Raw genomic sequence first — 15,960 nt, forward strand, 5'->3', positions numbered from 1 at the left:
ATGTGTCAAGATGAGTGAGAAAAATAATCAATCAGTGGGTTAGATAGTGGAAAGGTAAATCCCAACCCTTGGGCAATTGGTTCCAATGAGAACTTGCCAGGCTCATTCTCGACGGAACCAATCACAGCTTCATGTTGGGATTTCCCTATCCTCTATCTAACCCAATGATAGATTTTATTAATCTAAAACTTTAGGATCTTAATCAACAACATTCTGCACATTGATATTTTCAGCGAGCAAGTCTTTTGCTAATTTGGACGCCGACTGCTTTGTGCTCGTGATAAGTTCTCACGGACGTGAGGAGCCGGTCTTCGATAGCTCTCTGCAAGGTGGATCGTACATGTACCTACCTAAAGATTCAACAGTTTGGCGTCATGCTATATTGGGTAGTGATAACGAACTTATTTTCGTGGACGAAATCCTGAAAATATTTGACGATCAAGAAAATAAAGACAGTTATTTGAAAGGGAAACCAAAGTTATTTTTCCTTCAGGTGAACATTTTATTATATAAACTAGATCTACAGTTATATTTCTTAGAGGGATATTGTAACTTGGCATATAATTATAATATTTGTTCTAAGTTAACTGTTATTTTTCTCTTTAACCTTTAACCTAGTTGTAGTGACTAATTGCAACCCGTGCACATCCATGCCAACTGATCATGGTCTGTACTTTTTGCTATTCAGTCCGTATTTATTTTGAAATTTCCCCAACACATAATGAGTGGTTTTGATTTGCAAGTCCATTTAAGATATGTAGTGTAGTATACACATTTTTAACCGCTCCAGGATTTTAGGAAATGGATTAGGTCTATGAATTAGGTCAGTAAAACAGTTAAAGTTTGTCCCATACCATGCTGGGAAGTGATTATCTTTATCACTAGTATAGATCATGGCCCTGTGTTCACTAACAAAAAATAAGGATCCAAAAGGGATTCATAGTAATAAAAATGCATGTATAATTATTCATAATTTCAGGCATGCAGGTCAGGTCATTTGTCGTACAAAAATGGGATTTTGGGATCATATGATACAGGTACCAATGTTAAAGTGTCTATCTCGGATACCAATCTTACAAACATACAACCCTCAGATGCCGGTTACCATGACGAAGATTTTATAGAGCTGGTTAACTCAGTGGCAGGAATAAAATTAAGCCAAGAGGCTGAGAATGGTAAGTTTTATTACCGTAAAATCCCTATTTAACGCCCCCACCAACTTTTGAAAACCTTGTATGTAGATTAATTTTTGATATGATATTCCTATCATGAAGAAATTAGGTTTGACTTTGAAGATAAAGGCATGTTTTGTATGTGGTCATCTAAGTGCAGTAACAGGTTAAGTATTTCTAAATTTAATAGGAGTTAAAGGGATACTCAGGCAAAATAATGACACAAATATAAAAATGATCTTCTGTACTCAGATCACCCTAAAATGACATTTCATAAAGTCCCAGCATGAATTTCTGTATAAATTCTATATATTTTGGGTTTGAAGCTTAAATATATCTATATACAGTAAACTCCGCTTATAACGAACTCATTGGGACATTCAAAATCTGTTCCTTATATCCGGAGTTCCTTGTAAGCATATAGCGAATTAGTTCCTTGTATCAGGAATTTTTATAGCGAACAGAGATTTACATATAACGAACTGATTGTTAAACATCGTCCACCATTTTTAAGAGCATTTGATTAAGAATAATTAATCATTTATTTCTTTTTTAGACACAATACCCGAGAGCGTACATTTTGGAATTTGAAAATCCTTTGCTATTTCAGTTTTAGTTTTACTCCCTTTCTCAATTTTTCATAAAACATCATATTTCGTTTCTTAACTCACTACACTGTGCTTTTTGTTTTCTTTCAATGAGAAGAATAAACAAGATTTTTCATTTTTCTTCCTTTTATATTGAATATCTTCTATTATATTTCAAGGGTGACTTTAACTAATAACATATATATTTCTTTTCATTTCAATCAAGCATACTTTGTAGTTTTCTATGGATTATGTTTGCAAGCATGCGTGATTATGTTGAAAACCGATAATTATTTTACTCGAGCAAACTATTAAAGAAAAGAAATTATAGAATAAAGGGAATTACCGTTTCATCTTTGTGACAAAAACTCAAGCTAAAAATATCCTAAATAGAAAACTATTACATACTTCTATACAAATTCATTTTCATATATTGAATTACATACAACAATAAACGGTACATTCAGCGAGTTTTATTCCGTGCCAATGAAAACGAAAGTTGAAAATGCGGGATATATTTAAGAATAGACGATATTTGGAGTTCGTTATAAAGGTGTAATTTTATGCACATTTAACTAAATTGGGACTAAAAAATGAGTTCCTTATATGCGATAATTCCTTATAACCGTGTTCGCTATAACCGTATATTTTTATATTAAATAAAGAAGGGCAAAATTCGGGCCAAAATAAATTGTTCCTTATAACCGGAAGTTCGCTATAACCGTGTTCGCTATAAGTGAAGTTTACTGTATGTTGAACGAAATTTAGAAGCCAACAGAATCACCGAATAGTTTAAAAACAAGTCATGTGATTTGAACAAACCCTGGAAGTTACAATAACAGGTATTGTGGATATTGTATGATTAAAACTTGTCTAAGTTATTCATTTGACATGCTCTTTAACGATTCCAGAGTACACAGTGACAACTATTGTGAAATCTTAGCGCTTTAACCTGACCCACGCGGGTCAAGTTAGGAAAACACCATTTTATTCTTTATATGGAGAAAAGTCTTGTTTCTTTGACTGTTGAGTGTATTCATTTTGAGGACATTTACAGAATAATGAATGAAAAATTCAAAACTAAGAAATGAAAATTTTGCCTGTGTCTCCCTTTAACCAGTTACTGCACTAAGGTGACACTGTAGTTTATGCTTTTAGCACAAAGTGCAGTTTAGAGCAAAGAAATATTTTTTGAGGATCCAACTGCCTGGGTTACCCTGTTTTATAATTTCACTTGGTTATAGGTTTCACAAATATAGGAATCATGTTCTAATGGATGTCTACCAAGAGCCCTGGGGTCAAAATTGGCCCTGCCCTGGGGGTCATTGATTTTCCTTATATGTGTATAGCAAAAACTTAAAAAATCTTCTTTGAAAAAAACCAAATAGCTAGAGTTTAGATATTAAGCATGAAACGTCTTCTAGTGAGTGTCTACAAAGTTTGTTCAAATAACAGCCCTGGGGTCAAAATTGGCCCCGCCCCAGGGGTCATTTATTTTCCATATATGTATATAGCAAAAAGTTAAAAAAATCTTTTTTGAAAAAACTCAAATAGCTAGAGTTTAGATATTAAACATGAAGCATCTTCTAGTGAGTGCCTACAAAGTTTGTTCAAACAAAAGCCCTGGGGTCAAAATTGGCCTCGCCCCGGGGGACATTAATTTTAACTGTATGTGTAAAGAAAAAACTTAAAAAATCTTCTTTTAGAAAACCCAATGGGCTAGACCTTAGATGTTTAGCATGAAACATCTTCTAATGGGTGTCTACCAAGTTTGTACAAATAAAAGCCCTGGGATTTAAACTGGCCCCGCTTCGTGGGCCTATATACAGGTGAGCGACTTCAGGGCCATCATGGCCCTTGTTTTTCCTTTTTTCTGGAAAAAAGTGGGTTTTTCTCAGGTAATCTGTACATACAAATAAGCTTTTACTTTTATGGCTTCATGGTGGCACTACCTGTCACAAAAGGTAAGTTAACCTGTTGTGCTTATTTTGGAAAGCTGTAACTGTAAAAGTTTGTTTGTACAGTACCTACCGATTAGCTGGGAAAAACCTAAATATTCTTAATTCCCGAGTATGTGTATTAGTTGGGAAAAACTTAAAATCTTAATTCAGGAGTAAGTGTATTAGCTGGGAAAAACCTAAAATCTTAATTCCAGAGTAAGTGTATTAGCTGGGAAAACCTAAAATCTTAATTCCGGAGTAAGTGTATTAGCTGGGAAAAACCTAAAATCTTAATTCCAGAGTAAGTGTATTAGCTCAGGGAAAAACCTAAAATCTTAATTCTGGAGTAAGTGTATTAGCTGGGAAAAACCTAAAATCTTAATTCCAGAGTAAGTGTATTAGCTGGGAAAAAAACCTAAAATCTTAATTCTGGAGTAAGTGTATTAGCTGGGAAAAACCTAAAATCTTAATTCCAGAGTAAGTGTATTAGCTGGGAAAAACCTAAAATCTTAATTCCAGAGTAAGTGTATTAGCTGGGAAAATCCTAAAATCGTAATTCCAGAGTATGTGTATTAGGTAATCTTAATTCCGGAGGAAGTGTATTAGCTGGGAAAAACCTAAAATCTTAATTCCAGAGTAAGTGTATGAGCTGGGAAAAACCTAAAATCTTAATTCCAGAGTAAGTGTATGAGCTGGGAAAAACCTAAAATCTTAATTCCAGAGTAAGTGTATTAGCTGGGAAAAACCTAAAATCTTAATTCCGGAGTAAGTGTATTAGCTAATCTTAATTCATGAGTAAGTGTATTAGCTGGGAAAAACCTAAAATCTTAATTCCAGAGTAAGTGTAAGAGCTGGGAAAAACCTAAAATCTTAATTCTGGAGTAAGTGTATTAGCTGGGGAAAAACCTAAAATCTTAATTCCAGAGTAAGTGTATTAGCTGGGAAAAACCATAAATCTTAATTCCGGAGTAAGTATACGTAACTATTAGCTGGGAAAAACCTAAAATCTTAATTCCGGAGTAAGTGTTTTAGCTGGGAAAAACCTAAAATCTTAATTCCAGAGTAAGTGTATTAGCTAATTTTAATTCCGAAGTAAGTGTATTAGCTGGGAAAAAACTTAAAATCTTAATTCCGGAGTAAGTGTATGAGTTGAGAAAAACATAAAATCTTAAATCCAGAGTAAGTGTATGAGCTGGGAAAAACCTAAAATCTTAATTCCAGAGTAAGGTATTAGCTGGGAAAAGCCTAAAATCTTAATTCCGGAGTAAGTGTATTAGCTGGGAAAAACCTAAAATCTTAATTCCAGAGTAAGTGTATTAGCTAATTTTAATTCCGAAGTAAGTGTATTAGCTGGGAAAAAACTTAAAATCTTAATTCCGGAGTAAGTGTATGAGTTGAGAAAAACATAAAATCTTAAATCCAGAGTAAGTGTATGAGCTGGGAAAAACCTAAAATCTTAATTCCAGAGTAAGGTATTAGCTGGGAAAAGCCTAAAATCTTAATTCCGGAGTAAGTGTATTAGCTGGGAAAAACCTTAAATCTTAATTCCGGAGTAAGTGTATTAGCTGGGAAAAGCCTAAAATCTTAATTCCGGAGTAAGTGTATTAGCTGGGAAAAACCTTAAATCTTAATTCCGGAATAACAGTGTATTAGCTGGGAAAAACCTAAAATCTTAATTCCAGAGTAAGTGTATTATCTGGGAAAAACCTAAAATCTAAATTCCGGAGTAAGTGTATTGTCCAGCTAAGAAATAATGCTTGCCTCGACTTTTTACAGCAACTGATGGTATGCCTGTTGAGGGACGGGTGACGTACGATTATCTGAAAAGTCCGGTTGTTGAAACAGACCCTAATCCTTGTCCGCCAAGACTACAACTCACAAAACAGTCTGCCTATGATATTGTACCAGTGCCGTGCCCTGATGATTGCCTTATTATGTATCCAACTGTACCTGGTATGTAAAAGTAACTAAAAACTATATCCTAATATGTCTTGTTTGTTTGTTTCATTTTACGCCTTTTCCCAACAGTATTTCAGTCATTTAGGCGGGTAGTTTCCTAACCATCGTTCCTGGAGAGTTACACCAGTACTAGACTACCATCCTCCCCGCTAAACTACAAAAGCATCTCGCGTGGATCGAGCCCACGCCAGAGAGGTAACTGACTTAGAAGTCATTGACTCTAACCCCTCGCCCACGAGGTGGTACATCCTAATATGTGAAATATATCATGCATCTTCCCGATGTCACCAAAGGTCAGATTAACAGACCCATTCCCATTTGCAAATACGCTTATTTCCCCCAGTCTTTAACAAACGGAAATTGCCCATATCCAAACTGACAAATTTCATTGACATATGTTTCCACACATTTCATTGTCCTTTTTTTTTTTTTTTTTATTTTTTTTTAAGCTATGAATGATATTTACATTGGTTGGAATAAACAATTTGGCACAATTCAAAATTTCAAAATACTATATTCTCAGATATTTAGTCTTAATATTGTCATTTGTCTCTTACTGCAAGTTCAAATATCATGTGGGATTAGTGGTTAGTTGATTGCAGGGAAATTGGTAATTACTGGTTTGTTATCAAGGAAAGTCTGTTAGGTTGATCAATCTCCAAGATGTGTGACAAGTGGTGAACTTCCCCCCCCCCCCCAGAAAAACACTGTATTTAAATTAGGTACTGTAAAGGTATTTCATTTGGCCAGTTTTGTGTATTTGTGAAAATAAATTTACCAACAAGTGGTCAACATATCCAAAAACAGCCCTTACTGTGTTAGTAATGCAGTAGAAAAATGGTGATAAAATACTGCAAAGGCAGTCTTTAACCGCATATAACATGTAAAGTATCACTTGGACCTTGAATAATGTTTTACCTCTCTTAAAAATTTTAGTACATTTTTTCTCAATATTGATTTTCTTGAAATATTTTGGCTCATTTGGAGGCGTGAAGTTTTAAAAATCATCACCTGAATAAATTTTTTATCAAAACATTTTATGGATATTTCAGGCAAGGTTGCTTATCGTATAAATCAGACCGGATCTTATATGCTGAGCTACATGTTTCACCATGTACACCGGAACAAACTTCTACGGGGATGTGACATTCTTCAGTATCTGACGTCGGTCAATAATGCTATGGCGAGCACAGAAATATACTTCGATCCCTCAGCAATCACAGTAGTACCTGAGGAAATAAAGATGCTACAAGAAAGTCTGCCGTTCAAGGTGACCGCTTGTATTGTACACAGACTTACAAAGACTTTGAGATTTCAGCCAAGGTCTACAAACTCTGTGTGGCAAGAACTTAATGCTCGTAGAACATTTTAAAGCTCGTAAAACATTTTTTAGCGCGTAAAACATTTTGAAGCGCGTAAAACATTTTGAAGTGTGTACACCATTTTGAAGTGTGTAAAACATTTTTAATGCTGAATCGCATTGTATTATTACTAGTGTTAGATGAGTTGTTAAAGCAGCATGCCTCCAGATTCATTCTTATTTTCATGAAAATTTTGAAAATGTATTCAAAAGTAAAATATTGTGTAGTGAACAAAAACAGTAATTAACACATTGCAGTGTTGCTGTAGAAATGTAATAATTAATACAGCAATGCAAAGTCATTAATTGCACATAAAAAGTAAATTATTACTTGAATCTTTAATCTGTTTCCTTTTCTAATTTTTTTGTTACATTTTTCTCATGTTTGATTTTCTTGAAAATATTTCGGCTCAACTGGAGGCATGCAGCTTTGAAAATTGGTTTTGGGATACATTTTGAGCTGTGTCCAACAAAACCAACGTAATGCTTTTGCGACCATCATGGATCCAGACCAGCCTGCGCTTCCACGCAGTCTGATCAGGATCCATGCTGTTCGCTTACAAACCCTATTACAAGTGGAAAAACTGATAGCGAACAGCATGGATCCTGATCAGTCTGCGCGGATGCGCAGGCTGGTCTGGATCCATGCTGGTTGCAAACGCATTACGTTGGTTTTGTTGTGACGGGGCTCATTTTATACTTTTGTACAACATTTTATTAAGCACTTCATATCAATACACCTGATAATGATAAGGAGTGACCTTCAACCTGTCGAATTTATTTCATGACATTGATTATTTTAAAGGGACTCCACTGAGGCTTTTTGTCATGACATGACTGAAAATAATTTTTTTGAGATTTTTGTACTATTTAATGTAGGTCTAGACCAATAGCTTGTGTGCAATATTTCAGATCATTCGCTCACTTCCTTTTTTCGTGAATAATTAGTCTAATCATTAAATATGACTGAAAATTGAAAAACGTTACAATGTTTTTCAATCAAATTTGGCTAAGAATAGCACAAAAATAGGATTTTCTATCTATTTCCGAGTATATTTCTTAAAGCTACATTCCTCCAGATAAGTCAAAATATTTCGATAAATTCAAAGTTTAGAAAAATGTTCTAAGCTGTAGGAAAAAGTTTCAAAATTCAAGTAATATTTTACATATTATGTGTGATTAATGATTGATTTTTCAGTATTTACAACTATATTTCTACTGTGTTACTAATGCAGTAAAGGCTATTTATGCATATTTTGATCACTTTTTAGTAATTTACGTGGTTTGTAAGTGCCATTAATAATGAGTAAATTGCATTCTTTTGGTTACTACACAATATTACACATTCAAATACATATTCAAAATTTTCATGAAAATTAGCATGAATCTGGAGGTGTGCTGCTTTAATTATCTTTTGCAAATCTTTCTGTTTAAACCGCCCAAGCTGATCTATCAAAAAATTTACTATTTTGATTTTAGGCTTTGGAACCTTAGTGGAGCTCCTTTAAACATTTTTTTATTGCTTTGAATTATGGAATACTCATCTATGAATTATGCTCCCATTTTTTAACCTACAGTATAATTATTGACTACTTTAGACTAGATTTTGAGTTATTAAGACTAGATTTTGACTAACTTAGACTAGATTTTGACTAATTTAGGCTAGATTTTGACTAAACATGCCCTTTTTTATGCCCTAACTTGGATGGGTTGGAGTTGGGGTGGGGGGTAGAATGGGGCTCTTGTACAAATAGATGTACCCTTGTTCATCCATCATGCCTTTTCTTTGTCCATCTAAAGAATCACTTACTGTTCTAATGCAATGAGCAAACTGCCGTGTTCTGTGGACACAATTTTCTAGTTGACTTTAGATTTACAGTTGACTCTCGGTAACTCGAAATCCAAGGGACTGGGCATTTTACTTCGAGAGAAACGGAATTCGAGTAACGTGGATCTGCCGCCATTACGTTGACATTCCTGCATGCATATACGTCATGTGCCTGATTGAATGTGCAAAGATCGAAGTAGGTTTGTTATTGTTGATAGCGGCAATGCTACAATATTTAACCGTTGCAGATGTTTTTAATAAGCACTCATGACAATTCATTACTATAAAAGCACAATAAAACATTTATTTCAATTTATCTAATATCTGAAGTAAATTGATCATAGGACGAAAACGAAAGTAGCAACTATCATGAACCGGAAGTACATTATAATGTATGCAATATGACGGAACATTTATTATACAAATGTCATTTACGTTGATAACACACATCAATACCTAGGCCTTATTTGAGTAACACCTGTCAGACTGGCACGAGCCAACTTTCTTTTGACATTTTGGTGAATGATACTTTCGATCAGATATGGACTTCTTTACAATCAAATTAATTAAATCTTAATTTAGTTACCTGTTAAAACCAATTAAGTCCTGAAACCGATTAAAGCCCCTTTACGACGTATTAATAACACATGATGACCGGCAATTAAAATTACTATGAAACAGGTGAATCACGAGTGACAGCATCTCACCTTGATGTCTCCTATCTTTGCTCAGTCGGTTGTTTTCACACTAATTGATATGAAAATATATTGGACTTTAATTGGCTGGACCAAATTTTCTTTCGACTAAACAGGAATCTCGGTAAGTCAAAATTTGACCTAAGCGGAGTTAAAATACAAAGATAAAGAAGGAAATTTGACGGGACTTTAGAAATTCTTCGACTATCGCGGAATTTTGAGTAAAGCGATTTTGACTTATTGAGAGTCAACTGTATATTTTAAAACCTGTTTTTATTCCACTGTTTACATTCAATATTCAAGCCGAGACATTCTTTGTAACAACTTGTTTGAGAATCTTAAATAAGATTATTAAAACAATATTACCATATTTAATTTTTTTTGACTCTTGAAATGAAAATGAAGCTAATTCTGATAATATTGATTTCTATTTTAACATCAACTGGTGTAAATGCTGAAAGTTCATTGGCTATATATCAAAGGTTGTTAAATAGGTTTGGAAATATGTCAGTTTTTTTTTACATTTTAGGTCACTGAAGCAAAAAATAGATTATAAGTTTGTTCTCACCTTTAATTGGGTAAACATCTTATGGGGCTCCACTGAGGCTTTTTGTCATGAAAGGACTGGAAATATTTTTTTTCAAGACTTGTAAACTTATAATTGCAACACTTTTTACTCAAACTGGGCTGAAATTCATGCAAAAAGTTTAATTTTTAATTTAATTCTGAGTATATTTTTTCTTTATTATCCTTTGAAAAGTTTTCACTGACTGAACAGTGAGTTCAGTGCAGACCATGATCAAATGGCACGGATGATTTTGGTCTGTCCTGAGTATGACTTGGTTAAGAATCTGTTGACACCTGTGGGCTAAGTGTTAAATATTTGTAAATTTTGTAAAAATAACACTGTCCAGGGAACAATTGCATTGGTGACATCTTAACAAGATTTCATGTTTGTGTAAATTGAACGTCTTTATTGTCCCCCGCCTTTTCGAAGAAAAAAGGGGGATATAGAAATAGGCTCCATCCGTCTGTCCGTCCGTCCGTCTGTTCCGTCACACTTTCGTGTCCGGTCCATAACTTTGTCATTTTTATGAAAGGAATTTGAAATTACTTGGCACAAATGTTTATTATAATAAGACGATGTGTCATGCGCAACAACCAGACCCCTACCTCCAGGGTCAAGGTCACACTTGCTCATTCAAGGTCAACATTGCCTATTTGAGGGTATATGTCGTGTCCAGTCCATAACTTTCTTATCTATGAAGGGATTTTGTAAATACTTGCCATAATTGTTCACAATAATCAGATGATGTGTCATGCGCAAAAACCAGTCAGTTACCTTTCAAGGTCAAGGTCACACTTGGAGGTCAAATATTAACATAGTCTGTTACAGGGTATATTTTGTGTCCGGTCCATATACTTTGTCATTTATTGAAAGGAATTTGAAATAACTTGGCACACAAATGTTTGTGTTATAATAAGACGATGTGTCATGCGCAACAACCAGACCCTTACCTTCAGGGTCAAGGTCGTTACTTGCTCATTCAAGGTGAACATTGTCTATTGAGGGTATATGTCGTGTCCGGTCCATAACTTTCTTATCTATGAAGGGATTTTTGTAAAATACTTGCCATAATTGTTCACAATAATCAGACAATGTGGTCATGCGCAAAAAACCAGTCACTTACCTCAAGGTCAAGGTCACACTTGGAGGTCAAATATTAACATAGTCTGTTACAGGGTATATTTCGTGTCCGGGTCCATAACTTTGTCATTTATCAAGGGAATTTGAGATAACTTGGCAGAAATGTTTGTTATATAATAAGACGATGTGTCATGCGCAACAACCAGACCCGTACCTTCAGGTCAAGGTCGTACTTGCTCATTCAAGGTCAACATTGTCTATTTGAGCGTATATGTCGTGTCCGGTCCATAACTTTCTTATCTATGAAGGGGATTTTGTAAATACTTGCCATAATTGTTCACAATAATCAGATGATGTGTCATGCGCAAAAACCGGTCACCTTACCTCCAAGGTCAAGGTCACACTGGGAGGTCAAATACTTACATAGTCTGTTACAGGGTATATTTTTTGTCCGGTCTAAAACTTTTTCATAGATCAAAGGATTTTGAAAATACTTTGCACAAATAGTCACTTTAATAAGAGGATGTGTCATGCGCAACACCTGCATCCCTACCTCCAAGGTCAAGGTCACACTTTAGAGGTCAAAAATTAACATAGTCTGTTATAGGGTATATTTTGTGTCGAATCTAGAACTTCTTCATAGTTTCAAGGGATTTTGAAATAACTTTGCACAAATAGTCACAATAATAAGCCGATATGTCAGGTACAACACCTGCACCCCCTACCTCTTAAGGTCAAGGTCACACTTAGAGGTCAAAGGTTAACAGAGTCTGTTATTTGGTATATTTTTTTTGTCCCATCCATTACTTCTTCATAGATTAAGGGATTTTGAAAATACTTGGCACAAATAGTCACAATGATTAGATGATATTGTCATGCGTAACATCTGTGTCCCTACCTCCAAGGTCAAGGTCACACTTAGAGGTCAAAAGATTTACATAGTCTGTTATAGGGTATATTTTGTGTCCAATCTATTAACTTCTTCATAGTTCAAGGATTTTGAAAATACTTGGCACAAATAGTCTCAATAATAAAACTTTATTGTCATGCACAACACCTCTCTCCCCTACCTCCAAGGTCAATGGTTCACACTTAGAGGTCAAAGCTTAACATGATTAGATTTTTTTAAAATTTACGTGTTTCATTTTTTTTTAACAAATTTATTGTAACATTTGCAGATCCTTAGCATTGATCATAATTTTGGACTGAATGTCCTGAGGGATTCCATACCTTCAAATCTTTTTTGAATAGCACATTTTTATTGGCTTTCATATAAAAAACTCCTTGCGGGCGGGGGAGTTTTGGTAACTCTGTTTACAAATTCTTTTTATATGGTGTTTAATGTAAGTATATTTCCAGGGACTTTTTATTATTATTTGTTACTCATGAAAGGAGAAGGGTTTTTGTCTATAGCAGGTTACTGGTCTTTTTTAGCTTTATTGAATGTTAAATATTGACTTCAAGTTTTTTTATCGGGTTATTAGCTTTGATTTATTCAATAGATTAGGGAAAGCTATTTTATAATTCTCACATGTTGTTGATGTCAGCGTCACCGTCAAAACTTTGGTTAAGTATTTACATGCAAATGTTGAATCTCTAAAACTACTGAAGAAAATGGGTTGAAACTTGACACACTTATTTGAGAGAAAAATAGGTTACTGGCCAAGGCCCAAAATTCTTAACAGAGATTTTGACAGAATTATGGCCCTTTAATGAAACTCGGAAAATTCTTGCATTATTCAGGCTCTTGGTTTTACTATCTAGCATCAAGAATAGTCAAGCATGCTGTCCTTCTCACAGACCTTGTTTTTTACAATTATTGTTAATATTAAACTACATGTATCTATCACATGTTTTAAAAATGTGTTGTATTAGTTAAGTGTTGTATATTAAATTTTGTAACATGACCCATGTTTTCCTCTCTTGGAACAGAGAATATGGATTAAAGGTGTGTGTAAATACGCAAAAATCATCTATTTTTAGAAATGTGACCGTAATCTGAGCGGTGAAAATAAGTATCTATACAAATCATGCACAATTTAGCTTGCCCTCAGGTATGGCAGTATTTATTTGTAGATGCATCATGTTAGAATCAAAATAATATATCCCAAGCAGTGATTTTTATAATCGCTTAGGAAAATGTAGGAAAATCACTGTTTTTGGTTCGGATGCGCAACATTATGTCTGAGTTTGGCTTGTCCCTTGTGATATAATTCCTTACATCAGAACTCCAAACAGTGATTTTATTTTGCAATAAAATCACTGTTAATGATCAATTTTGAGACATGTGACATAATCTGAGCGGTAAAAATAAGTATCTATACAAATCATGCACAATTTAGCTTGCCCTCAGGTATGGCAGTATTTATTTGTCGATGCATCATGTTAGAATCAAAATAATATATCCAAAGCAGTGATTTTTATAATCGCTTAAGAAAATCACTGTTTTTGGTTCGGATGCTCAACATTATGTCCGAGTTTGGCTTCTCCCTAGTGATATAATTCCTTACATCAGAAACTCCCAAAACAGTGATTTTTATTTTGCCAATAAAATCACTGTCGGGGATTATAATAACTTCTTGATTAATAGTTTGAAAGATTTGACAGGTTTAATGGGGCCCAGAGATTATATGGTTGTAAACCAAAGCCGCTAGTGAGGGTTATATAGCAAATAATCACCTTTACACGACCATATAACCTGTCAAAAAAAAAAAAATTATATTGATACTGAATTTATATTTTATACTGTGTAATAAATTTAAAAAGAACTCTACTGAGGTTTTTTCTTTAGTTGAAAGGATTTGTTATATCTTTTGGGAGATTTTCATACCATTGATGTAGGTCTTTACAAATAACTTATGTCCATTCGCTTGTTTAGTTTTTCTAGAATTGCAAAATGGCCTAAAAATGAAAATGTTTTTAACTCAATTTTGGCTGAGAATTGGCAAAATATAGATATTCAATTTAATTCAGAGGATAACAATAATCTTTTTCATTTTTTTTTCATTGTAAGTGCCAGTGTTTGATCTATACGATCTATATTTTATAAGATTTTCTACTTTTATATTTTTAGGCTTTTGGACCTCAGAGATGTTCTTAATAATAAATAATTATTTAAAGCAGTAATGTAGAAATATTATATGTATAATAAATACGTCATGCTGAACATCACATACAGGCAGCTTAAGATATTAAAATTTAAATTTGCATCTGCGCAGTCTGATCAGGATCCATGCTGTTAGCTTACAAACCCTATAATAAGTTTTTTTGTTTTGTTTTGGGTTTTACGTCACATTGACACAGTATAGGTCATATCGCGACGTTCCAGCTTTAATAATAAGTAGAGAAACTGATAGCGAAAGCGCAGGCTGGTCTGGATCCATGCTGGTCGCAAACGCACTATGTTGGTTTTGTCGTGATGCGGCTCATTTTGTATGTACTTGTTGGGTTTTACATCACATCAACACTGACAAGGTCGTATAGTGACTTTCTAGCTGTATGGGTGGACAAAAACCTCATCTGTCCTTCCGTGTATTAATTCAGGTACAAACAGGCACTCGTGTATAACCACTGATGTAAGCTAGCTGGAAAGCTTACTAACATGAAAGAATCCTCGCAACATTTCTTACCAACAACCATGAGGGGCTAGTGGTTTGATATCAATGATCTTAACCACTATGGTTACCAGTACAAATTATTGATTATATGCAAAAGCTCAATAGTCCTGATTTTTAATTAACTACACAGTGTTAAAAATGTTTTTTTCCAAAATTCGCATACCTAAATCTCAAGGGGTCACAGTGATTTTCGAATGGATCTTATTGTCACCGTGTTGATAGTGATCGGGCAAACGGACAACTGAATACACGTGTCAAATAGAACAGCAACTCAATCATTACAGATGATTATAAACTTTATTTTCTTGTTTGCATGCACAAAGAAAATGAAAGAAATGCTAAATATATCTGTAATTTGAAGCATAAATGAAAATGACTACAAAGAAAAATGTCTATGATAACTTTTTACAAGAAATATGTAAGTTTCCTTAGAAATATTTAAGTTTCCCTAGAAATCATAAAATTTTCATAGAAATATGACAGTTTTCCCTAGAAATGTAAAAAGATTCCCTGGAAATATAAAAGATTCCATAGAAATATGGAAGATTACCAAAAATATGACAGGTTTCCCTAGAAATATAAAAGAGTCCATAGAAATACATGTAAAGTCATACTTGCATTAAGCGACCGCGCACGGGAAACACCCAAACGGTCACTTAATTAAACGGTTTCTTAAGACAAAGCATGATAAAAAATCAAAATTTATACATGACATCTTTTATTTTGCGGAATGTTTTTTCAACTTCATTAATACAAATGTTTAATAATTAGAACGCTCCGATAATCTAAAATGGATGCTACTGTATAAATAACTGTCTGATATTTATTGAGAAAACAGTTTTGATCTATTACGTACATGTTTGACATTTTTTCCCGAAATTTTTGAACTTTCTCCGTTGTATTTCCTTGTTTCTCAAACATGAAAACCCTAATATGTGAAGCGCTTTCTGGTGTACATTTTTCATTTGAAATAAACAAACTACATCTGATTGTAACAATTAATTTTATTGCTGATTAAGTTCAAGGTCAATTCTATGCAGTCTTTAAATATCAACAAGCTGAGCGCATAACACCATCTGAGTAGGGGGCGGAGAGTTGCATTGTTTTATCGATATTATTGGATAATACACGTCACGCGTTATACCTACCTTCAT

General features: G+C 34.0%; 1 protein-coding gene across 1 annotated transcript; it reads left to right on the plus strand.

Moving 5' to 3' along the window:
- Window positions 1-213: 213 nt before the first annotated feature.
- Window positions 214-7,117, plus strand: LOC132749602 (uncharacterized). Its single transcript, XM_060739428.1, has 4 exons — window positions 214-493; window positions 980-1,175; window positions 5,476-5,652; window positions 6,711-7,117. Exons 1-4 carry the CDS (start codon window positions 341-343, stop codon window positions 7,028-7,030), a joined length of 846 nt encoding a protein of 281 aa, XP_060595411.1. The 5' UTR covers window positions 214-340; the 3' UTR covers window positions 7,031-7,117.
- Window positions 7,118-15,960: the final 8,843 nt, after the last annotated feature.

This window comes from Ruditapes philippinarum, unplaced genomic scaffold (assembly GCF_026571515.1).
Source record: "Ruditapes philippinarum isolate M1 unplaced genomic scaffold, ASM2657151v2 ctg7340_1_1_1_1, whole genome shotgun sequence".
In the NCBI taxonomy this organism is placed as follows: Eukaryota; Metazoa; Mollusca; class Bivalvia; order Venerida; family Veneridae; genus Ruditapes; species Ruditapes philippinarum.

Bases quoted from the DNA above. Each gene is read 5' to 3' on its own strand.
- LOC132749602 (XM_060739428.1), top strand. From the start codon at position 341: ATGTACCTACCTAAAGATTCAACAGTTTGGCGTCATGCTATATTGGGT. The intron at 494-979 runs GTGAACATTTTA...TCATAATTTCAG, and splicing joins CAAAGTTATTTTTCCTTCAG to GCATGCAGGTCAGGTCATTT. The intron at 5,653-6,710 runs GTATGTAAAAGT...TGGATATTTCAG, and splicing joins TATGTATCCAACTGTACCTG to GCAAGGTTGCTTATCGTATA.